Source organism: Echiichthys vipera (assembly GCF_963691815.1).
Source record: "Echiichthys vipera genome assembly, chromosome: 21".
Classification (NCBI taxonomy): Eukaryota; Metazoa; Chordata; class Actinopteri; order Perciformes; family Trachinidae; genus Echiichthys; species Echiichthys vipera.
The window spans coordinates 22,415,470-22,441,804 of NC_139846.1; the positions used below are offsets into that span (position 1 = coordinate 22,415,470).

General features: G+C 46.8%; 1 protein-coding gene across 1 annotated transcript in view; it reads right to left on the bottom strand.

Moving 5' to 3' along the window:
* Nucleotides 1-4,937: 4,937 nt before the first annotated feature.
* gfod1 (glucose-fructose oxidoreductase domain containing 1) overlaps nucleotides 4,938-26,335 on the bottom strand; it is a 44,101-nt gene continuing 22,703 nt past the window's right edge. The window contains exons 2-3 of the mRNA XM_083935833.1: nucleotides 9,674-9,867; nucleotides 4,938-9,451 (exon numbers count right to left, since the gene is read on the bottom strand). Of these exons, the coding sequence (XP_083791959.1) occupies nucleotides 8,711-9,451; nucleotides 9,674-9,867 (935 nt within the window). The 3' untranslated portion in view covers nucleotides 4,938-8,710. The remainder of the gene's footprint in view (nucleotides 9,452-9,673; nucleotides 9,868-26,335) is intronic.

Consider the following 26,335-nt stretch of genomic DNA (forward strand, 5'->3'; position numbering starts at 1 on the left):
AGAGACAAGGAAAGACAGATGGACAGAGAGAGACAAGGACAGACAGATGGACAGAGAGAGAGAGAGACAAAGACAGACAGATGGACAGAGAGAGACAGAGACAAAGACAGACAGATGGACAGAGAGAGACAAAGACAGACAGATGGACAGAGAGAGACAAAGACAGACAGATGGACAGAGAGAGACAAAGACAGACAGATGGTCAGAGAGAGAGACAAAGACAGACAGATGGACAGAGAGAGACAAAGACAGACAGATGGACAGAGAGAAACAAGGACAGACTCAAAGACAGACAGATGGACAGAGAGAGACAAGGACAGACTCAAAGACAGACGGATGGACACAGAGAGACAAAGACAGACAGATGGACAGAGAGAGACAAGGACAGACACAAAGACAGACAGATGGACAGAGAGAGACAAGGACAGACTCAAAGACAGACAGATGGACAGAGAGAGACAAAGACAGACAGATGGACACAGAGAGACAAAGACAGACAGATGGACAGAGAGAGACAAGGACAGACACACTTCCAGAGATGCAAGCAACCACAGAGTAACAGTAACTATAATAATATCTATAGTAATGTGAATATGACTCATGTGTTGTGGCAGTAAATACAACAGAATAGTAGAAACAAGCACAGCTGAGGTGATAAAATATGAAAATGATGATAATTATGGTGGCAAACATGATCAATGATGAGTAGGGGCGACAGCAGCTACGGTACAGCGAGACACACCACTGATGGTGTTTTTATGGCTACAAATGTTATAGTTTATAAACTAATTACAGTTTATATGCAAATTATTAGGTTTTTTTTCCCCCAATCTGTGAATCACTTTGGGTGCTATACAAATGTGCACTTCAGCACCCAAGGGTGGTCTGGTTGTCTTGTCTCTTGTTCAAAGTCTCACTACATATTATTGTATCCCATGACGACTGCTGTTTTCTGTGATCCCCCAGTTAGAGCTGGTTAAGGGGGAAGTTTGGGGTCCCCTGCTAAAGCTGCTGCCCCCGAGACCCGACCCCGGATAAGAGGCTGAAGATGAGATGAGATGTCATCAAATAACACAATGTGTGACATTTGAAATATGCATAAATGGGAGGGTGTGTGACTTATTAACTTTATGCAGCAGAAGGAGATGAAGTGCAGCATCTTCAGCAGCCAGCAGGGGGCAGCAGAAGCTTTCCCTAACGTGTGCAGCCCAGGAGAAGCTGAAGGACTGAAGTCTGAAAAGACCCTCTGAGCAACAGCAGCTGTTTCTGTAGCATTCATATTTATATTTCATGAAAAACCACATGCACGCCGAGAGGGTGAGACACTTCCAGTGGGCTTAGCTGTGACATTCATTCTGAAACCTAAAGATATTCAATCAGGAAATGAAATCAGAGTCATTGTGGATGTACTTTTTTTTTTTTATTCCATAGAAACTGCAGCATTAGACAAGTGCTGAAGCCGTAAACCATGTCGAACACACACACACACACACACACACACACCCTCATCCACACACATTCGATCAATGGAGAGCACTGGTGCGGGGAGATGACACAGTAAAACACTGAGGCAGGAGTCACAAGGTCAATAAAATAAAATAAAATAGGAGGGGCGGGGGTGATTCGAAAGAAGAGCACCGTCACACGTTACAGCACGCAGAGAGCAGAGGGACTCTTATTCCCGCCACACACACAGACCTCCCAAAACGGCATACTGGATAGAAAATATAAATTATTCCTACAGTAAGTACATTCTCTAGATTAAGAGCCATAAATATGCCTGTGAGAGCTCAGATTACAGTATGTACAGAGAGGTCCATGCGTCCACAATATGCATACATAACAATAAATATAGGATATAGTCACGATACAGCATCAATACAGCGAGACACGGCAGGGGTCAGCGTTCATAAACCAGCCGAGGAAAGACACTCACCGCGTGTTTCTGTCTGTTATTAGTTATTATTACAGGAAAGGTGTTGCACTGGTTACTCCTGTCCTGGCTACTAAAGTGAGAGGAGAGGAGAGGAGAGGAAAGGAGAGGAGAGGAGAGGAGAGGAGGAGACGAGAGGAGAGGGGACGAGAGGAGACGAGAGGGGACGAGAGGAAAGGAGAGGAGAGGAGACGAGACGAGATGAGAGGAGAGGAAAGGAGAGGAGAGGAGACGAGATGAGATGAGAGGAAAGGAAAGGAGAGGAGACGAGATGAGAGGAAAGGAGACGAGAGGAGAGGAGAGGAGAGGAGAGGAGAGGAGAGGAGAGGAAAGGAGAGGAGACGAGATGAGAGGAAAGGAGACGAGAGGAGAGGAGAGGAGAGGGGACGAGAGGAGAGGAGAGGGGACGAGAGGAGAGGAGACGAGAGGAGAGGGGACGAGACGAGATGAGAGGAAAGGAGAGGAGAGGAGACAAGAGGAGAGGGGAGGAGAGGAGACGAGATGAGAGGAGAGGACAGGAAAGGAAAGGAGACGAGATGAGAGGAGAGGAGATGAGAGGAGAGGAGAGGAGAGGAGAGGAAAGGAAAGGAGAGGAAGGAGAGGAGAGGAGAGTAAAGGAGGTGTTTTGGGGGGAAGGTCTGAAGAAGCACCAGTGAGCTTGTCCTCCAGGCTTCAACCTGACTCACTATAGAAAGAAAAAGAGGGGGATAGATGGAGAAAGAGAGGAGAAAATGATAGAAAAACGCTAGATAAGTGAACAGCAGATGAGTGAAAGTGTAACCTTCCTTCAGTCAGAGAAAGAGGGGGAGAGACGGAGGAAGGATGTGCGAGGGGTGAGGCTAGTGTGTTACTGTGTGAGTGAAAATGAAAGAGAGAGAGAGGGGGGGGAGGACCTAGTTTTGGCAACTTGGCTTCCGGTTGCTTAGTAACAGTCTCCAAGGGCAGAAGAAGCGCCTCTTTGAGGTGGTTCGTCTCCAAAATGAACGATTTTCCCACCCCCAGTGAGGGGAAGGCCTTTCCTGGGCAGTTTGTAAATGCAGTCACAGCGCAGAGGTGGAGCTCCTCCACCCGCATCTCCTCTGTTGTTTTTCTGCGACGTCTTTTTCTGAAGCCGGTTTCATTCTCAACAGGCCGAGAGCAGCGAGCTGAATGAGTCCATGAGACAGCGTCTGTGTCACGGGGAACATCACATCAGCGTCCACGGTTCTCTTCTGCACCGGTGATGCAGCAACATATCGCCTCAACACCACGGGACACGTTTTCAATAAGCATGATATAATTAAAAAGGCAGGGATTCAACATTTTAAGGGAAACAGAAGGAAAACAGTCAAGGAAACATTGAGTCATTTTTAAAAACCTATCAAATCCTCATTCAATATTCAGGTGTTTCCTCACGTGTGTCAGTCTCCTGCTGAGTGTGGATCTATAGCTGGGGCTCAAGCAGATGCTTCACTCGTATGCAGACTGTGTTATTGCAGATCTATCACTGTAAGCATCATCACAGAATCAACACACAGGGTCACTTCCTGCGTCCTGCTCGGGCGTCCCCCCAAATAGTCGACCAAGCAAAAATCATAAGCCGATGAAAAATTTAATTAGTTTATTGGTCGCAGGAAAAAGAAAACAACGATAATATTTGGAGCCGTGTCTCGTCAAAATCAAGTGAAAATCGATGTGACTGGCGACTGGCCTAAAAGGCTGGAGGGCTTTTAATTTGAAAGGCTAGAGACAGGAAGTCGCGACACTCACTCACCGTCAGTGTTTTTTTCTCTTTAAGGTGGCAGCTCCTCTGGATATCATGGTTAGAAAGTTAATAATTAATAACCAATCATGTCGGGGTGACTTAAATATGGGATCACTTTGAAAAGTACAAGGATGACCCCGAGAAGGTCACATGCAAACTTCACCCATCACTCGTCCACGACGAACATGACCTACCACCTTAAACGTGTAAGTAACATTAGACGAACATGACCTACCACCTTAAAACGTGTAAGTAACGTTAGCCTAGCCTCGCTACCTGCCCATGCTCCAACAGTCTCCTTGCTGATTTTGTGTGTCATTAACAGGCTTTAGTAGACTCATAGAGAGCGGCTGCGCACACTTAAGGGTTATTAATTATGTTGAATTATGTTATTCAGTCGCTGAGGCTGAGGCTGGGGCTGGGGCTGGGGCTGGGGCTGGAGGCTGGAGGCTGGAGGCTGCAGCGATTAGTCGACTAATCGCTCTAAATGAGGACCAAAATCCTTGGTTGGGGGCATCCCTAGTTCCTGCACTTCTGTGTTTCAGTGTCTTGCCGAATACCTGCTGGGATGAAAAGCCCTGTGGTCTCGTGATGTTCTTAATTCGAAGCAGATGCTAACGACACGTTAGCACAGAGCATGGGCAGCTGGCAGAGGAAGACGGGTCTGCGTGGACAAACCCACGTTTCAGACACTTAAAGGAACTCAAGAAGACGCGGTTTAGCTTATTTTACGAGTCCCTGTTGGGAGGCTAAAGATAGTTAACTTAGTCTTAGCATGAGACCCGAGCGGATCTAAACATAGTCCCCGTGGGTCTATTGTGAGAGGATCTTCACACACGCAGGCCTTGGTAATGAAACGCTGTGAGAAAAGTCGCCACAGGCCGAAATCAGATGATGGATTAGATCATGGGTGTCCAACTGATCCAGTAAAGGGCCGTGTGGCTGCAGGTTTTCAGTCCAACCAATCAAAACGGCCCTTTACTGGATCAGTTGGACACCCGTGGATTAGATGGAATGATCTTTCCTCCGCAGAAGGCAAGGCATCAGAGCAGTGAAGTAAACCACCCTAAGGCTTTATGGGGGATTCAGGGCACGGACGTTATCTGCTTTATACACGTCTATCAGTTAAACAGTGGGAGATCATTTACACCCTCATCAGCCTCAGACATCAGCCGAGGCTATTCCAGTGCAGAGCCATAAATCAGACCACATTGAACGACGTTTACAGGCCCGATGGAGAACAGGAAACAACCTCCGATGAAACCTAGGAACTGTGATTTGGACTTGGACCTGACTGTCCACTGTCTGCTTCTTAGCTCTCACTGAGGTCTCTCAGACCTGAATTCAAGCTTAAAGGGGACGAATCATGGAAAACTCACTGTTTCAGTGCTTGTGCACATACACGTGCGTATCTGGAGCGCCTACCAATCCACACACCGTGGATCAGAAACGTGGGATTCAACAAGGCGGGTCAGATTTGGTTCCCCTTCCTATGTCACACGCAGCCTCATTAGAACAAGGGGTCTTAAAGAGACAGGCGCTAAAACAGTTTCAGACAGAGGGTGAATACAGGTATATACAGACAGACCGTAGGGGAGAACAATGTGCTGTTTGAACATGAAAGCATGTAAACATGTTCTGGTAGAACCCTGAAAACACAAGTATGAACCTGAGGACCTTTAAATCATGACTTTGAGTTCTCAAGAAAGAAAATATATGATTAAAAAAGGATATGGAATTCCAGTGTCGAGGTTTTGAATCGTACATATTTTGAACAGTGTTATCAGGCAAAGGGGGGGGGTCTGTTTGCAGATCGGGTGCTTGGTACACAAAGGGCAAAACTAACTTGTGTTATCTTAAAGAGTGATAGCTTATCAGTGTTGGACTCAGAGCTGTTTCAAGTCAACAGAAGTGTTTTCTCCCTCAAAATCGGTAACTTCAGTGAGTAATCCAAACGTCTCCGCGGCTCATCGCACCCCGGCGCGGACTATAACGTGTCCTGACCTCAGCGGACCGTGGGGTGACACGTTAAACACACAAAACACCGAACAATAAAGAAACGAGCTGCTACAGTGTAGTTACGCTGGATTATAAGTGTGAGGATTGACAATGCATTTTAAGGGGAAACATAAAGCTTAAGAGTATTTTGGTCAATAATACGTGGATAAGATAAGAAGCTGAATGAACCGAGGCCTCAGCCTGCTGTTAATCTCCAAATACGCTGCAGGTCAGTCCACGAAACAAGGAGTAATAAATACCTTAACACTCATCATCGAAGCACGCTCCACTTCCTGGAGTTTTACAAATAAAATACATACAGTACTTAGGCATATTGTTGTTTTATAGTATTGTCATATGTACATTTTCAGTAGTAGTTACATAGAAAGTCTTTCAGTGGAGCTTGAAACGACAGGGAAACAGAGAAAAAATCAATCTTTTGGCTCGTAGGTTGGTGCCGTTCTTTCACCTGTGTTGAGTCACACCAAGTGTTTGCGGCGCGTGCGCACATACGTTTGGGTGCCTACCAGGCCGCAAACTGGGAAGTAAGGCGACCCAGGCGGTGGATCAGAAAACAGGGGATTCAGAAAGGCGCTCAGATGTGGCTTCCCCTCCTACGTCACATGCCGCCTCATGAGAACGTACTGCGGTTTCTCCGCCAACGGCTTCAGAGCTACCTTTGTAAAGGTGAGCCCTGTTTTTCTCACAAGCCAATCGGAGGGACTGTTTTTTCAAGAGGGGGTCTTAAAGAGACAGGCGCCAGAACGGAGTGTTTCAGACAGACATATACAGGTGTATTCAGAGAGACAGGATGAGGCAAAATAAGGTGTTTTTCAACATTAAAGCATGTAAACATGTTCTAGCAGAAACTCCTAAATACAAGTATGAACCCTGACAATGACTCATAACTCCTTTAAGTTACACCGTGTCTGCCAACTCTGATGGTTTGTTGTAGCTCTGATGTGACTGACTGAGAGTATTTGGATGTATTTGCGACTGATGTACAGTGTGTGTGGCAAAGATTATCCAAATACTGTGAGGTGTGAGTTTGGAAGCGTGATAAAATCACACTAAACATCTCTTTTCATTGGAATCAGTTTGATTTCACACCTGCGATGCTTGTGTCAAATCCCTCCTTTTGTTCTCACTCTTCTTCTTCTTCATTGGTTTTCTTTCCTAATATGTTCTTCTAATAGATTCCTGTTGCTTTGGAGCTCTGAAGGCTGGCTGCATTCATATAAATGCATGTAAATTACGCCTTAAAAGATAAGGGTGGGGATATTTTATGGTTTCTTACGAGAGCACCGAGTGCATCACTCAAGAGCTGAAACTAGTTGCTGCTTTTGGAAATGTTTCCTTTTAAATCATGTTGTATATTTGTTTCTAAAAAGGTTTTTGATGCGCGTAGGTTCAATGCTCATTTTGTTTTAGCTCTGTTCTTCCCGCTTATTGCCGTTTTCTCTGTCCGTCTTTGGTGCTGTGAAGTAGCGTACCGTGAGTGTGTCACATGTTTTTGGCTGAAAACAAGGTTGATGAGAGCATGAGACAGAACCCAAACAGCAGTTGTAGGCCATAAACCAAAACAATGATCTGATATATGTGCTAAAATAGTGGCCAATTGAAGAGTCAGGCGATAATTATCCGCGGGTTGACGACTACGAGGCATCTTTCACCATCCGACCCATTATTAATAAAACTATATTGATTGGTGCAGCTTTAAAACATTGCATTTTCAATAAGAAACAAAGGCCCTGTGGCCAAATGCCACAGACGGAGCAGGGAACATAGAATACCACCAGCCTTAATGTGTAACCCCACTGTGCTGCACAGTTCACTGGCTGCATGTTTGCATTCCTACTGCATATGCATCCTGACCACCCTGCATTTCACTGTGCCTGTTAAAGAGGCTTCAGAAAGCATGCTAAATGCTAAATGCTAAACCTTAAACTGCAGCAGCTGGGTGCAAGTGTGACCCATTGCATTGCAATATCGGGATAAAACCCCCATATTGCTCAGAATTTACTCGCAACTTAGTGCAAGACTGCATTAATATCCACACTTAGGGTTCGGTACACACCACACAGAATCCAGTGTATCTCATGGCCATGGAGAAAATCAAATCAAACAGGACTCACAAACTGATGCACAGGCTACTGTTACTGCATAAAGGCATACCATAGTGTATTTCTACCCTTAACTCCAGGTTGGAAGATAAAAGTGTCTCTGCTGCAGACTTCAGCCTGGATATATTGCATACATAAACCAGAAGGTACACCTCTCTGATTACCCACCAGCCAAACAATTGATTTCTTTTCTCTCTCTCTCTCTCTCTCACACACACACACACACACACACACACACATACACACACACACACACACACACACACACACACACGCAGAGGAAGCATACAGAGCAGACTGAAGCTATCAAGCACACAGAGTCTTTTAAACATTCACTTGGTAAAACTAGCAAGTATTTCGGACTACAGCAACAATACGGCGGCACAGTTTTAACTTAAGAGGACTATCGTTCTTCCTTGGCTGTCCTCGTTTGGACCCACAGTGTAAGGTGTGGTCTTCCATACCCAGTCATATAGAAGAGAAGCAATACCCTTACGGTCAGGCGGAACGCAGTAGCATCAGGTTCACCCACTGAGCTGCCCTCCACTGTAGAACTATATATTTATGTTTCATGAATCAGTTTGATTTACAAGTGCATCTCCCCGGAAGGACTCAAGTCTTCTGTCAAAGGGGAAAAAACAGGAAAGGCTTCCTCATAAATAAAAGTTGGATTATTGATCACATTGCTTATTCTCGAGTGCTGAGGCAGGGCATCAGGGAACCGTAACTCTCTGTATCATAGTGGTGTGACCTCTCCGTCTGTGACAGTAGCGGTACAGATCTGACAGCATTAAAACGAACGGGTAATGAACTCTGAAGTTCCAACAACACCGAGGCCTTCTGGTACCACCTGCGGTTAAGGTTCACACAGGTGTTCGGCCATTTTAAAGGGCTCAGCACATCAGCCGGATGCTAACAGTGGAGTGACATCCTACTCCTCCGCATGGCCTCGCTGATCAGGTAGGCTGGGCTGATCTCCGGTTCCTCTGTCATCACCACAATGTTCTGCCACTCTCCACACTGGTTGGATTTCTTGATGGTATCCACCACGCAAAGAGCATAAAGACAATCCTCAAAGGTAGCGGCCATCGTCAGAGGCCTCCCGTCCCACGTCCTCCTGTCGTCCTGGTCCTGAAAGGCCTGCCGCACAGCCTGGATCATGCGGATCGTTCCGGTGAGGTACGGGGACGGAATGTCGCTGAAAGCCTTCTCCGGTAAGGAAGCCTGCTCCAGAGGCGTGGTGTCTTTGAGCAGGAGTTCGGGGCCGCCGCCGCTTTCCCCGCCCCCGCTGTTCTTCTGTCCGTACAGGTCGGTCCCCGTCACCGTTAACCTCCCGACGGTCCCCACCACGATCACCTCCTGCCGAAACTCTCCGGGCACGTTGAAGTTGAGCGTGACGGTGCAGCAGGCGCCCCCCTCCAGGGCCATCTGGAAGGTGCAGAAGTCGTCGCTGGTGATCTGGCGGATGCCCCGGATGTGATCTGTTTGTTTCACGAAGGTCTTGAGGAAGCCGTGGACCTTGGCCGCGCGCTGACCGGTCAGGAACGTAAGCAAGTCGATGATGTAACTGCCCACCGAATGAAGACCGCCGCCTCCCATGAGGTCATCGCAGCTCCAGTTGTATTTCTTCCCCAGGAGACTACCGCTGTGGACCTTTAAAGCAAAGAAGAGAACGAATGAAGAGTTGATACAGAGTCAGGGCAGGGAGTCAGGGCTACCCAGGCTGCTGAAGAGCAAGGTACTGACTCCTTGCCAGTTCTGGGGGCACTGCTCTACCTCAAACTAACCTCAAGAGAAAGTATCACATTGTTGTTATTATTACAAATAGCAAAAAAGCAACAGAAAAAAAAGAAGCATTCATAGTTTGTGTCATACCTGGGCCTCACAGACCAGAAGCTCCCCGATGTACCCCTCCTCCAACAGCTCCTTCATTCGAACGAATGCCGGCAAGAAACGTAACACATTTCCCATAATGCTCAGCAGCTTAGGGTAGTACTGGGCCGCTGACATCATCCGGAAGGCATCCAGAGGCGTTGCCGTCCGGTCGCAGATGACATTCTTTCCAATACCTTATAAAAAAGAGAGGAAGGACAGCGGTGAGCTTTTCTGTTTTGCTGAGAATGTCATTGTGTTTTCTTCTACACTGTTGATGTTGAGATGAATGAGGAGGAAATGAACGAGGGAGGAAGAGAGAGAGCGAGGGAAGGAATGCGGTAGGCCTTCGCCACACTATCAGGGATACAGTAATATCCTCTTGATTATGAAAAGAGCCTCTGAAGAAACTATGCAGAGCTGCAAAATGTGGCAACTCCCACAAAAGCTGACTCAAGAATTCCTAAACCTTCTGGGCTTCTCCTAACTGCATGACAATACATATATGCATATACCTGCATGCAATGTACAGTATATGCAGTAGTGCGGTCCACAGGCTAAGGCTAAGAGGGAACAGGCTCTTCCGAAACCTTTTCAGGTTTAGGGAGACTCCTTATTGATGCTGCACTGCTAAATTTAACAGATTAATATGATTTAAACCTGTTTCCACATCAAACTGCAGGACCCTCAAACAACAGCCAGCATGTTAAATCTTGCGAGGAAAGATCTGGACGACTAAATGCAATTTAGAAGTGCTTTAATGTTGGCAGACATCGCAGTCCTAACTGTGCGCTGTATGGTGAGACTGCACAGCTTGGAAAGCTTTAGACCGGCGTCACTGGTGTTACTGACGGAGGGTTGATGAAAAAGACGAGCACAGAAGGTGCAGGAGAGACGGAGAAGGGAGGGAGGAGATAAAGAGCCTGCAGACACTGTATGAAACCTAATTAAAATCACTTCCAGCACATTAAAAGGCCCGCTGGTGCCAGCAACACCCAGACACAACAGGGAAAAGAGGTTGGACAGTAATGGGAAGAGAGGCAGACAGAAACATATTGTCTTTTCTATGATGCCTTTTTTACTGGACACAGTTCAGTTACAGACTGAAGGGAGACAGACGGGAACAAAACACATCATTAACTGGATCTGGACTTGACCCTCACATTTGTCTGTTCTTTAGGATCAGGTCTAGCAATCCTCTTCATTACTGATTAATCTGCTGATTATTCTTTGAATTAACGAGGAAGTAACAAACCAATAGAGATTTGTGTCCATGCATAGATATAAGTTACGTCACCCCGCCAGATGGATTGATTCACGAGATTTGCATTTGCTCAGCTTATCCGTCTGGGAACTGTCATTTGGAGATCTTTTGGGAAGGGGCGAAAATACTGGTTGCTGATTGGATAAACCATCTGTCTGTCACCAACATATGGGCCGAATGAACCAGTGAGATCGACAAAGCGCATGAAGTCCTAACAGCGTCGAGGTAAAGCTTAGAAAGTAAACAACATGTTGGTGAAGGATATTTACTGTTAAACATGAATTTACAGATAAAAGGCCCAATTTCAGGTGCCCTGTCCGTATTCCAACAGAAGGATCCAAGAGAAAAAGGCGTTAGCGAGCAGCTAACAGAATTAGAGTGAGTAATGTGTCTTGATCAGGTCGGACTTGCATGTGTTGCGTCACATTTAAACCTGCCTCAAAACCAACGCTGATTGGACGTTCGCTTGGCAAACGGCTCCAAATTTTCTCCGTCACACGTTACCAGACTGATCTGCGAGTAAAATAATGGAGCTCCCGAGATCGGAATGGTCTCAAGAGGCTAGAGATTAAGACACTCCACTGAAAATAGTACTATTTTACTTTTGTCTCGTCTTAGAATGATATTTGCACAAGTAGACAAAAGAGTCAAAAAGTCAGCAAACTGACTTAATTATGGCCATTATTCAGCATCATCTACACCATGCTAACGTTCGCTAACGTGAATGCTTCCCATTGAAAAGCTTTGGAGGGCAGCTCATTTGCAAAGGTGGGAGTTAACTAGACATGCATTTGCCAAATCATCACGTTATGAAGGTTGGTTTATCAAATATACGGTTAACTGAGCAAAGAGCAGCGTTAGACACCATCATCCTCTGTTCATACCATGATATTAAGGCTGTAGCAAGAAATATCCATGCTGCCCTACAAAGCCTAAAAGACGTTTTAAACAATAAAAAACGGCTTCAAAGTTTGTTCACTGTCCCCACAAATTAATAGTTGGCACAGTTATGATAGATTATGGTTTATTGGTTTGCCATGGTGGGATTTGTATCCAAATTAATCTTTACCTCCATATTTCCGGGCCTAAAACTGCGCAGAATTCACGTTACCCATGATTTGGCGGTTACTGCACTTGGGCTTTGTAGGGCAGTATGGATGTACTGACTCTAGCAACAGTCCACAGTAAAGCTTTCCTGAGATACTCGTGTAAGTCAAGCCTGAAAACACTGAACTGAACAGAGAAACACGGGACTATTACTACATCTAAAGGATTGATTTGGACCACTGTTACATCTCAATATTCTTGTGGCCTCTGCCTCTCGTTAGCTTATAATAACCTCTAACTGCGATGGTCACACATGGTCAGACAGAAAGCATATGTACACACAGTAGGCTATAGGGGCATCAGCCACAGAGTGTGAAAAGCGGCATGCCACTGAGGGATGTTGGTGGAGGGGGCTGTTTTGAAAGTGAAACTTCCCATGCTAATCTGCCATTAGCTTGAATCAACCAGGCCAGGAAATTAATCCCTCTGACCCAGTTCTGAGGAGCGCCATGGGAGCCCCCACCCGCCACCCAACCCCTGCAGACACATAAAAGCCAAGCAGCAACAGTGCACCCCTTCCCTTTTCCACACTCACAAACACATACTGGGAGGATGCATTGTCCTGGGTAAGACCCTTCTGGGTAAATGCTCCATGCTTGACCCTTTTGACACTCATTTTGAATCCAATGCCTTTACAGAACGATAGCTTGGCTAGTTACTAAAATGCCTTAAGGCAGATTTCACTCTCTCAAAGTGCTTCTTTTTATGGGTTGGCCAAAAGACACGCACTCTTCAGGGGGTATACAAGTGAAATCATTTGTGTATAATGATCATGACTGCACCGACCGACCTGCACAAAGATAAACACAGATCGACAATGACCTTCCGCTCCCCGTGTACAACACTCTGAGAGGTCGAGGCTGGCTCAGACAGGTCCGCCTGTTGAGTCATCGGAGCTCAGCCACATCCTCCCTCAGACAGTGAGAGGATGCACTGCGCGTGCAAGTGCATGTGTCCGATAGATTATGAATGCACCTGAGCCGGAGGTAAAATCACAGCTGCTGTTGCAGTATACCAACAGTTGGGAGCTGACGTGACGCTGGACTACACGTTAGGTTGAGCACAGCAGAGAGGAGAAGTAGATAACAGATGAGAATAAAACAAAAAAGGGCATTAGGAGGAGCGTGAACAGAAAGAGGAGGGTAAAAAAGGAGTATAAGGATCATAAAAGGAAGAGAGAAAAAGAGTGGAAAATGAGAATGTGAGAGGAAGAAAGAGTGTGTGTCAATGCGACACATGGAAAATGTTCTGAGAGGCAAATTCTGGTGTAAATTCATCCCATTGCACACATCAAATAAGCCATTGAGACAGTTTTTTTCATGTAGGGACTCTTCTCATGCTGCTGCAGAGGTTTGGTGTTATTTTGAGAAGTATTAGTGGTTAAAAAAGACGTTTGAATGCCTTCACCGTACTGCCCCGAGCTAATCACTGTTAGCCACATCCGGCTGTTAGCGACTCTACCGTATTTCTCCGTTAATAGTTCAAACAATATAAAAACTGTCTTGTGGCAGCGTAAAACCATGGGATGATTTTGCGCTGGAGTTTCACTTAAAGAGATGCCTGTGTGTAAAGTAACTTGCGTAACCCTTCTTTCGCACCATTAAAGAACTGAGAACAACCAAGAAATAATAGAGGATGTTGTAGGTTAGAAGGCAGGAGAGTAATATGACGTTGGGTGTAGTCAGGTTAACGTTATACAGACGTCGACTCGGCTCTGTTACGACATCTGCTGCCGGCTTCACGGCAGAACAACTACGCTCGTCTGCGTAACTTTCATGCAGACGGAGAGGCGGAATAATGAACAGGCTGGGTGAAAGGTTGTGTTCTTCGGCTGCACTGTTAGACACTTGGGGCCCGGCTTAGCGAAGTAGCTGCAACCCTGTGGCGGCCGGGGCGGTGAGGAGCCCCACTGACAGGTAAAACTCTCGGCCCGGTGGGAGGGCAGTAATGGAGCAGAAAAAAACTCCAGCACTGCAGCTCAGTCCCTCAACATCAATTATTCATGTGCAGGACATATCTAACCAAGAGAGTTTAAAGACGGAGAGAGAGAGAGAGAGAGGGAGAGAGAGAGGGAGAGAGAGAGGAGAGAGAGAGAGAGAGAGAGAGAGAGAGAGAGAGAGAGAGAGAGAGAGAGAGAGAGAGAGAGAGAGGGAGAGAGAGGGAGGGAGGGAGAGAGAGGGAGAGAGAGAGAGAGAGAGAGAGAGAGGGAGAGAGAGGGAGAGAGAGAGGGAGAGAGAGGGAGAGAGAGAGAGAGAGAGAGAGAGAGAGAGAGAGAGAGAGGGAGGGAGGGAGGGAGAGTGAGAGAGAGAGAGCTATCATATAGATATTATGCAGGAATTACAGCTCAATCGTAGGTTACAAAGGTAAAATTGTTTAACTAAAAACTTGGTTTGGTGCTACAGAAGCCAGAAAAGCTCATTCTAAACTCCTTAATGAAGGATTATTATTATTATTATTATTCTTTTTACAGCAGATAAGAAGCGAAACAGCACGATGTGTCTCGTGTAGCACGCAGGGCATCACAGACCTTTAGCAGAGCAGGTGGTGCGGACCACAGGTCATGTGCACCGCTGTCTGCTCTCTAAGGTTAGACGAGGTGCCTCCGTCAGCAGCAGTGCATGCTGGACCACTGGCATCCTGTCAGAGAGGACGAGCTAACCACACACACTGAAGTCACATCCTGCGCCTCACAGACCGGACGCCTCAAACGCTTCAGACACATCCAAGTAAGTCTAGCAGGAAGCAGAAACACACACTCACGAGAACAGTTCCATTCCAATTTCTCATTTTTCACTACTGTTTAATAATTTACAAGCACATATTCTGCACATGGGGGGCACGGTGCTGTGGTGGTTAGCACTGTCGCCTCACAGCAAGAGGGTTCCAGGTTAGAATCCCGGCTGTGTGGAGTTTGCATGTTCTCCCCGTGTCTGCGTGGCTTTTCTCCGGGTTCTCCGGTTTCCTCCCACAGTCCAAAGACGTGCAGGTGTTCGGTTCATTGATGACTCTAAATCACCCGTAGGTGTGAATGGTTGTCTGTCTCTGTTCGTCTCTATGTGTCCTGTGATAGACTGGCGTCCTGTCCAGGGTGGACCCCCCCCAACGCCCGATGTCAGCTGGGATCGGCTCCAGCCTCCTGCGACCCCGACAGGGACAAGCGGTTGAAGATGGATGGATGGATATTCTGCTCATGATCACCTCCATGACTGAAGAACAAATGTGAATGCCGTTCACATGTGCATTAGAATTAACTGGATGGAACAGATGACTCACTGAATCGTCATCACATGTACAATGTGCAGCGTTATAGCGTCATTGCGTGTCAGCTACTGTACATTAATGCCTGTCACACTGTAGACACTGGTGCGTTAAGGTCAGACCGGCCTGCTGAAGGGTTTACGGTACAGAACATGCAGAGGGTGCTGTTCAACAGATTCAGCAGCGGCACACGGTTTTATGGGGGGACACTTTGGATAAAAACACATTAAAGACACACTGTAAAGACTTTCCTCTTAAGCTTGAACCATGCTTGCAGACCTCTTTATAAATCAGATGAAAAGGAGTCTGAAGCATATGTTCCTCATGCCTGTGCGGTGTTTTGATATAAACTGACACATCTGGCCCCAGGACTGATGCTAGCGGTACACAGAGATGATTATTTATCTCCTCCATTACATGTTTTATGACAATGAGTTATTGCTCTTTCTAAAAAAAGCTAACCTTTACTAATCTTACTCAGCAAATTAAAGATTTATTTGGACCGAACCAAAGTGGAAAAACTAACAAAGGCGGTTTTGTTTCTGTCCTGTTTGAATGCAGAGTGATCTGCAAAGTCAAAATACATATTGGCCGGTTCCTGTGTTGACTGACGGTGGTCGGTTTGAAAATTGACCCAACCCTACTACCTATAAACAAATACCTTAGGGCCTTCAAGAGGCATGCGTGTCTATTTTTAAGACGGCAGCGCGAAGAACAGGTTACACTTCTTTTGTAAAAAGGCACACGGTTCAAGAGAAAGGAGCAGAGACAAAGAAGGGCAGAGAGAAAGAGCAGGTGCTTCATTACCAGAGAAGGCCAACTCTCTCCAGTCCAACGCTTCTCTCGGCTCGCTGCCATGCACATCACCTGGGCCTCGCTGCCACACACATCACATGGGCCTCGCTGCCACACATCACCTGGGCCTCGCTTTCACACACATCACCTGGGCCTCGCTGCCACACACATCATCTGGGCCTCGCTGCCACGCACATCACCTGGGCCTCGCTGCCACGCATATCATCAGAGCCTCGCTGCCACACACATCACCTGGGCCTCGCTGCCGCACACATCACCTGGGCCTCGCTGCCACGCATATCATCAGAGCCTCGCTGCCACACACATCACCTGGGCCTCGCTGCCACACACATCACCTGGGCCTCGCTGCCGCACACATCACCTGGGCCTCGCTGCCACACATCATCTGGGCCTCGCTGCCACACATCACCTGGGCCTCGCTGCCACACATCACCTGGGCCTCGCTGCCGCACACATCACCTGGGCCTCGCTGCCACACATCATCTGGGCCTCGCTGCCACACACATCTGGGCCTTGCTGCCACACACATCACCTGGGCCTCGCTGCCACACACATCATCAGGGCCTCGCTGCCACACACATCACCTGGGCCTCGCTGCCACACACATCATCAGGGCCTCGCTGCCACACACATCACCTGGGCCTCGCTGCCACGCACATCACCAGGGCCTCGCTGCCACACACATCTGGGCCTCGCTGCCACACACATCACCTGGGCCTCGCTGCCACACACATCACCTGGGCCTCACTGCCACACACATCACCTGGGCCCCGCTGCCACACACATCACCTGGGCCCCGCTGCCACACACATCATCTGGGCCTCGCTGCCACACACATCATCTGGGCCTCGCTGCCACACACATCACCTGCGCCTCGCTGCCACACACATCACCTGCGCCTCGCTGCCACGCACATCACCTGGGCCTCGCTGCCACACACATCACCTGGGCCTCGCTGCCACACACATCATCTGGGCCTCGCTGCCACACACATCACCTGGGCCTCGCTGCCACACACATTACCTGGGCCTCGCTGCCACACACATCACCTGGGCCTTATTCCTGAAATCAGGCATGCTGCCTGGTTACGTCAAGCTATGCACATTCAACCAACCATTTCTAGGAATTAACACTGAAAAAATCCAAATAAAATAGAATAAAAATAAAGAAAATATAGATACATGAATGTTGTTCAGTATCAGTCAATTCCTCATAATTGAAACAGAGAATACATTTAAATAAATTGAATATCGTAGCTGAAAAGTAATGTTTGGAAAGTATCAGTCGAATGCTGACCATGTAAATAAAGTTCAAATGAATAAACAAGGGTGTGTGTGTGTGTGTGTGTGTGTGTGTGTGTGTGTGTGTGTGTGTGTGTGTGTGTGTGTGTGTGTGTGTGTGTGTGACAAACAACCATTCACACCTATGGGCAATATTGAGTCATCAATTAACCTAACAGATAAAAATGAAAAAAAAGGAATAATAAAATAAAATTTAAAAAAAGGGGGGAAATAGAGCTTAAGGTGTGTGTGTGTGTGTGTGTGTGATTGTGCACAGGAGCATTAGTGCTGAGGAAGGAAAGGCTGGAAGTGGTGGCTGTGCAGGAAGGTCAGGTTGGGTGGAAGCGAGGGCGAGTTTGCTCTTTGCCCTCGACAGCAAAGATGACTCATGTAGCATGTCATTGTTTATTATTATTAATATTATTACACTTCATCACAGCGAATAGAAACGCACCACAGCAACTGCGATCCAGTACACTTTCAAATTACACTTTCACAATGTTTCTGACCCTTTCCTAACCTTTCAGATAGAAATACGTCTCCCCTTCTTTTGTCTTTGGGACATGAATCACAAAAGTTCACAGCTGCGTACTAGAACGTGTGTTCCCGCGCTAAAATTGAGTGGAATCCACCTTTAATGCGGTCCAGTTGCAACAGCTGGGAATCACCAGAGAGGAAAAACCAGGTGGATTAAGAAGGATGCTGAACGCTTCATCATGACAGCTTACACAATGGGCTCTCCGCAGAAGGACGCCAGAAATAGAAAAGTGAGGGAAAACCGGTCGGGAGTGATCACCATCTGTCGTGCTGTGCTGTGCACGTGCTCCTGCGGGGCGAGGGTCAGGGGAGGAGCTTTTACGATCCTACGCACTGATGGAAGTGATTTGTTGAGTCTGCGAGACGCCGTCAACACATCATTCAGGATTCACTGTGCGTGCGGTGTTGAATAGCATCACCTACACTCAGGGAGGCGTCGCAATCTATGGAATTACTCAACTCCACGTGTCTGTATTTGTACGCTCACAGCATCCACTCCAAATGAATGCTGGGTGTTTTCAATGGGCAACTGTTTGTTAACACATTTGCGAACTTTATTATATTACAGCGCATTCAGTCACTCAAACATTTGTCAAGACTGTGGATAAACATTTGAACAGCGTGTGTGTGTGTGTGTGTGTGTGTGTGTGTGTGTGTGTGTGTGTGTGTGTGTGTGTGTGTGTGTGCATGATCACACAAGTGTATAAAACCGTGTGTGTCGGTGCAGTGATCAGACAAAGAGAAGCGAGTGGGCTTGAAAGATCACAAAACATCCGTCACAACTGAAGCACTGGAAAAGTAATTAGCTTTGTGTATTAAGCCTGTGGAGGTGGAAAAGCTCTGAATAACACACACACACACACACACACACACAGAGACACACACACACACACTCACACACGCAAACACACAAGGGTATAATCAAGCGAGGCATTTGCAAATGTTCAAAGCGAGACTACTGACTCATCCTTGTAGAATGGGCCTTCTCTGTGTGGTCTGCTTGATATCAAACTAGGAGGTCAAATAATAACAATAGTAAGACTGGACCAACAGAGTGTCCAAGACAAAAGTGGGAATATTGTTTATCATTATAGGTATGGGATGGGATGGGTCCGAATAGTATGGTATGGGCTAGGATGGTATGGGCTAGGATGTTATTGGATTAGATGGTATGGGACGGGTATGAATAGCATGGGATGGGATGGTTCGGGATGGTATGGCTTGTGGTTGTGATATAATCTCAGGTTTATGATGTTTTGTACGTGTCAGAGTAAAAACACTGGTTATAACAAAGTCAAAAATCTGCGTACACTGGCTTCAGTGCAGGGGAGAAGACACTTGGAGCGGCAGGCCGGGCTCATCTTTCTGCTGATTATCAGAAATTAAATTTAGCTTAAAACAATTACAAAGAGAGGAGGGGGTGGAGCAGAGGGGCAGGCATGGAGAACTTTACATTCTCATCCGCGTATAGCTCTCCTGCTGGATGTGAATCAGAGAAAACAAGCTTCCCGTCAGCTAATTTGCCCTTCCAGCCTGAAACTAGCATGTAAATATCAACCCTGATACCTGTGATAGGTAAACAAAGTGGTGTGTGCCTTTCCCCCGCAGCTTTGAGGAAGTAGCTTTCAAGGAGCAACATCTGTAGGCTATAAGCTGTATGTGGGTGATTCCAACATATGGATCCAGATAACCAGTATACAGTGAACGTTTGACCATGGGAGAACCATTGCTGGGAAAAACCCTTTGAAAGGCTTTCTTAATGAGTCACATGAAGAGCTGAGGAATATAGGACGGTGGGAACAAAGATACGCTCCTGTTTCAAGCTATGGCAAGAAACAGTTTGGTTATTGTGCTCAAAAGATGGTTTTGTTCACAAAGAGACACCGAAAGAGTGTGTTTCTCTACTTAAATCATCTAGGTCGTGGAGGGCCACTGTCCTGCATGTTGTAGGTTTCTCCCTACCCAAACACACCTGAGTCTAACAATGATCAAACTATGACAAGCATCAGCTGCTTGATAACGAGCAGAGCATTAGAGTCAGGTGTGTTGGAGCAGAGAGAAACCTAAAACATGTAGGACAGTGGCCCTCCAGGACCGGAATTGCCCACCCCTGATCTAGATCGCCTCACATCGGCTTCAGACAAGACACTAGCAGCAGTTGGCGAGGTAGCCGTCGAGTATAAATGGCAGACACAGCGAAATCAGGTAAACACATCATATCATCGCGTTATACCCGCCACTACAAAAGCTCTGGACCTGGACGTAATGGGTATCAGAACATTGACAGAGTACAGATATCGACATCAGCTTTTGGAATATATAAGACGGTATACCCACTTCCACTACCCACGGTAACCTCTACCTAGTAGTACATCACACTCAGCACCATTGGTCACAACTGCATTATGTTATGTAGAGACAGGATACACCGGTGATGATGCTTGGTACAAATTTCCATCATCAGCCATCATCTTCAACCTCTTGTCCCTAACGGGGTCGCGGGGGGCCGGAGCCGATCCCAGCTGACATCAGGTGTGAGGCGGGGTCCACCCTGGACAGGACGCCAGTCTATCACAGACTGTCACGCCGAAACAGACAGAGACAGACAACCATTCACACTCACGTTCACACCTAAGTCAATTTATAGTTATCAATTAACCTAACACGTGCATGTCTTTGGACTGTGGGAGGAAGCCGGAGAACCCGGAGAAAACCCACGCAGACACGGGGAGAACATGCAACCTCCGCACAGAAGGGCTCCGGCCAGGATTCGACCCATGTGCATATTGTAATATTGCCATGATACAACGTAGACTACAAATACAAACAGTCCTCAAATGTAATTTACAGAAAATACTTTTAAGACAGATGGTTTTTAGAGGTATTGTTTGTTTCCGTTTGGTCAAATATAGCAATATTGATACATTATGATTGATGATTGTCTTTGGCAGAAAAGGCAAATGGACTACATCTAACACACTGCTAGGCATGATAAAATAACTGCAGAGAGCATTTAGGGTCTGTATTGTCTGTGCTGCAGCTTCAAGTCCATTAGTGCACGGCAGAACTATGAATGATGACGAGCATTAGTCTCACTCAGCTACCTTTCCCCTGCAGCTAATGCCCTTGAGTTGCAAGGAGTTTAGCCTTCCTAAATGTGTTTAAGTGCTGCCATTAACCCCTTCACCAGAATGGCTCTCTGGCTGCTATGGAGATGAACCAAAAAGAGTGGCTTTTGGCCATGTGGCTCCTAATGTGTGCACTAAAAGCACATGTTAATGGTGGGCGTGCGCTCAGAAGGCGGCTACTTTAGCACAGACACACGGTTTCCCTTTCTCCACAATATGTTGATGGATTTGCTGAAATGCTGATGTCCAAAGCAGTTGGATCGGACATTGAACTGACTCTACACCCTGTCAGCTCCCTAGGACAAAGTCTGTGTAATGTCCGATTGAGCCCATGTATGTGCATGGTGTTACTATCATGCGGCTCGCGAAAGAAAACGAACATCCGAGGGTGAAGAAGAAGGGCGACTCACACAAAGATGCCACTGGAGATGTCTAACTGTAGGGACGACAAGATTCTGGAACTTCTGTCGACAAGGGCCGACGCGGAAATTCATTCATTCATTCATCTTCAACTGCTTGTTGCTGTCGGGGTCTCGGGGGGCTGGAGCCGATCCCAGCTGACATATCGGGCGGGAGGCGGGGTCCACCCTGGACAGGACGCCAGTCTATCACAGGACACATAGAGATGAACAGAGACAGACAACCATTCACACCTACGGGTGATTTAGAGTCATCAAAGAACCGAACACCTGCACGTCTTTGGACCGTGGGAGGAAACCGGAGAACCCGGAGAAAACCCACGCAGACACGGGGAGAACATGCAAACTCCACACAGAAGGGCCCCAGCCAGGATTCAAACCAGGAACCCTCTTGCTGTGAGGCGACAGTGCTAACCACTACACCACCGTACAAACGGCACGAGGCTTTGTTGATTATGATCAAACTAAATCATCATCATCACGTACTCCGTTCTGCACACTCTACCCAGGCGCCACGCCTTGCCTAAACCAAAGTTTTCAGTGACACGCGTCTGACACAGAGAATCCCCCATCGTGTGCTTCACGTGGCCATTTCAGAAAATGTCCACAGAGTTCATACAAGACAGCGGCTCATGATAACGAAAACAGGGTATTTGTAAGAACGGATTTTAAAGGTTACCCAAATTTTAGCCCGGCCTCCAGCAATTTAGATTGTTGGATTTACTTGTATAGCCTACAAAAACGTAATGTTACCAGGGTGGTAAGCCAGTCAGATTGTGGTGTTAACACTTAACATGAGCTAAGACATCACTGTTGACACACTGCATCTACCAGTCTTTATGCATAATGGAGGCTTTTGTATCGGAGCAATTAATGTTTAATATCCTAAAAAATAACATGCCGTTTTAACACGCCTCATGCAAGTGTGTGTGTGTGGGAGCAGGGCTCCACCTGCACCCCCTGCACCCTGTGGTCCTCCGGGGTCTAATTAACTCCTCTCCTTTCTAATCACACGCACACACACACGCACAGACACACAGACACACACACGCACACACAGCATCCTAATCAGCATATTTCGCCCCATAGCTCTTATGGTAACACACGCACACACGCCCACACACGCACACACACGCACACACGCACACAGCATCCTAATCAGCATATTTCACCCAATAGCTCTTATGGAAACACACACAACCGAGACAAATGAAACATGGCTGCCAAAGACAGAGCTTTCTGCCTCCACACAAAGACTCATCTCAGACCTCCCTGTCACATTTGCATACTCTCTTTGCATACTCCCTCTTTACTCTCGTAACAGCCTTTATCTGCTTCTGTCAGGTCGAGGTCAGCGGGACAACCGTCCACAAACAGGATGTGTTCTTTGCTCCTGTAGTTGCCAAACGAAGGTGTGTCAAAGAGCAGTTCAGCTCGTTTACATAGTAATGTTTGGTTGCGCTGGGTTCAAAATGAACATGTGTGCGTGTCCCAATTCATTAACGAGCACTGTCGAAATAACGTCAGACGATTACGAGCCGCTTCGAAGACGGGGGTGAAGTGATAGATCCCTGCAGTGTGTGAGCAACTGGCCACAAGACCGCTCACGTGTGAGGAACGCTGCAGTGAACAACACCTACGGAGACTGCCAGTGCTCATCAATATTACATAGGTAAGTGATGCTCTGTCCCATAGAAACTGGGCCGAGACGGCTCCCGATGTTCTGGTGACGGAGCTTAGTTCGCCACAGCGAGTTATAGTAAAAGTAGCAGCGAGGGTTAGGTCGTAAATAATTGATTGAATTTTGCACAGGGGAGTATCGATATCGCGTCGACATATTTAAGGAAAGGTGGAGCTAATACGCGGGAGGCTTTGCGTGTCTGTAGCTCTAATACTGACCCAACGGGTGGACACAAAAGAGACGAGGGGTAAAAGACGCTGGTGAGCCTTTGATGTCACAATATCACATCTATCCAAGAAGTGTGTATCTTTATGTTCCTATCTTATAAAGCTGGGTGGTGTGTCTGTGTCTTAGTGGGAAAGCAGATTTGTCCAATGTGTCATCTCAACAATATATAAAACAATTCCATTATGTTTTTTATTCGGGTTTTTTATTACAATAAACCAGGGAACATTAGTTTAGGGTGATATAATAATAGATTTTTCATATATGGACCATGATTTAAAGGTTAAACATTGCAAAAAGTGACATTTCCATGTCTTTTCTTTATTATAAAGAAGGCTGAGGAGGTGCTATAAATACTGTGAACATGTGGTAAATGGACTTCTATAGCACCTCTCTAGTCTTCTGACTACTCAAGGCACATTCACCCATTCACAAAGACATTCACACTGATGGCAGTGGACATCTACAGACCATCTAATCTAATCCAACCACTCACACCACCTTTACACAGCCATGCGCAGCACAATTCGGGGTTCAGTGTCTTGCCCAAGGACACTTCGACATGCGGGGGAGCTGGGGATCGAACCACCGATCTCTCGAATGTAGGACCCATTCTGCACACATATGAAAACACTCACTCCACAATCCCGTGATCAGAAACTCTTTAAACAAGGCGTCAGGACTTCTGTACGGTTGTGATGTCACAGCTATTATATATATGTAGTAAGTGCCCCAACAGAGTCATTACAGTCATCCATGGGTGCAATAGCAGTGCAGAGACACTGAGAGTGCAGGTGTGAAAGACCCAGAAACACTGACCAATCAGAGCACACTGGGCTTTTTCAGTGAGTGTGTCTTAAAGAGACAGGCGCTAAAACACAGTGTTTCAGACAGAGGGTGAATACAGGTATATTCAGATGGACAGTGTGAGAAAAAACGTGTTTTTCGAACATTAAAGCGTGTAAATATGTTCAAGCAGAGACACAAAATACAAGTATGAACCTGAAAATGAGCATAATATGGGACTTTCCATTTCATTCTGCCACCTTCTTTGACACAACAGGGCTGAATAAAGTTTCCACCTTCATATTCCATCACCGTGCATCTCTATACATCTGAATTCAGACCCAACAAAGGAAAAGAGTGTGCGGTTTCAGTCGATCCCGGCGGGAAAAGTCAGGCTTTGACGAACACGAGGTGAGCCGGACCCCTCTCCTCTGCAGGCGTCTGTCAGAGGCCATGAAGGGCATCTTTGTGTCACACAGACGAGGCTGCTGAGGACTGAATGAAGGAGGAGGGAGGGAGCTCTGAATGCTAATGAATAGCAGCGAGCTCATAGTTACCGGCCACTTAAAAGTAATGCACTTTTTTTTTCCATACACACAGCTGCGTGAGCGCTAATGCACATCTACACACTGCTGTTGTGTGGAGCACATGACTGACTGCACGTGACTGTTGTTCAGATGCCTCTTCAGCGTATTACCTCCGCACTACAGTATGTGCTGACCGAGAGCACGGGGGGGAGATAGGGGGGACTCCACCTCTTGATTTAGGATGTTGAGAAGATCTTCGAGAACAAACAGTGACATGCACAGGGGGAGAAAACACACACGCACACACACCATGAGCTGACATCGTAATAAAGAACGTAAAGCGCTCGTTAATAACCATTAATGTCCTGAGGCGCGAGGACAATCGAGTGACTTCAGGCACCCACTAATGGATAGAGACATCTTCGCTGAATTGCATTCACCGCGGAACAGCTGCGTGTCAGTGATGCTTCGCTGTTACCCACCTCACTGTCAGGGCCGCTCTGGAGAGGGACGCTGACGGAGGAACTTCGGCAAAAAGAGAGGAGGAGGGGAGGAGGGGATGAGAGAGAGAGAGAGAGAGAGAGAGGGCAGATGCCTGGTTGAATCTGGATTGTTGTCATGGCGATGACGCCCCCTGACGCCCTTCGCTCTCTGCCTGCCACTGAGGTCAAGAGAGGAAAAGAGGAGCAGAGGGAAAGGAGAAAACGGAGGGAATTGAAGGACAAATTGAATTTGTCGAGATAATAGTTGATGATAAATACGAGCATGGAGGAGGAAAGCCCACGTACTGAAGACTGCTAAACAGGCCGTGACATCTACTGAATGTCTCAGCTAGTTATGGCTTAAAGTGTAATCCCGGCGTATTTGCATCCCATGGTCGTTTTCGGCATGAATTGACATCAAATAAGCCACCGAGACAGTTTTTTCCTTGATCACCTATATAGAGAGAAATCCCAGAGAGGCGCTAACAGGCAGACATGGCTAACAGCTTGGGGCAGAGCGCTGAACCATCCGAAAATGGCTTCTTTAACTACAAATATTGCTCAAAATAGCACCAAACCTCTTGAGTAGCATGATAACAGTCCCTACACATCAACAATAACAAACAACGTAGTTAGCGAACCCGGAGTTTATCAAAAAAGACTCTGTTACAATGCTAACCTTAGCAGAAGGCTCTGTTAAACTCTGGGTTCGCCTGCTACGTTGTCGGTGCTTCGTTTTATGTGTAGGGACTCGTATCATGCTACTGCAGATGTTTGGTGTTATTTTGAGCAGTATTAGTGGTAATTAAAGAAACGTTTTGGATGGTTTAGCACGCATCGGAGCTAATCAGTGTTAGCCACGTCTGGTTGTTAGCAACTCTCCAGAATTTCTCTGTTGATAGGTGATCAACGAAAAACTGTCTCGATGTAAATATACAGTATTTGACAAGACTATGGAATGCAAATACGCCGGCATTACACGCCTGCCAACGTAACCTCTAATGACCTCTACGTAAGAACTTATCTGTGTGCAACCCAGTTAAATTACTTCCCTACACTTATATCATAACTGGCGAATGTAGGTATTACATTTGTTTGTTTCAGTTTAGAAAGAATAATCCAGTTATTAATCTAACTGTCCCTGAACATCAAAAG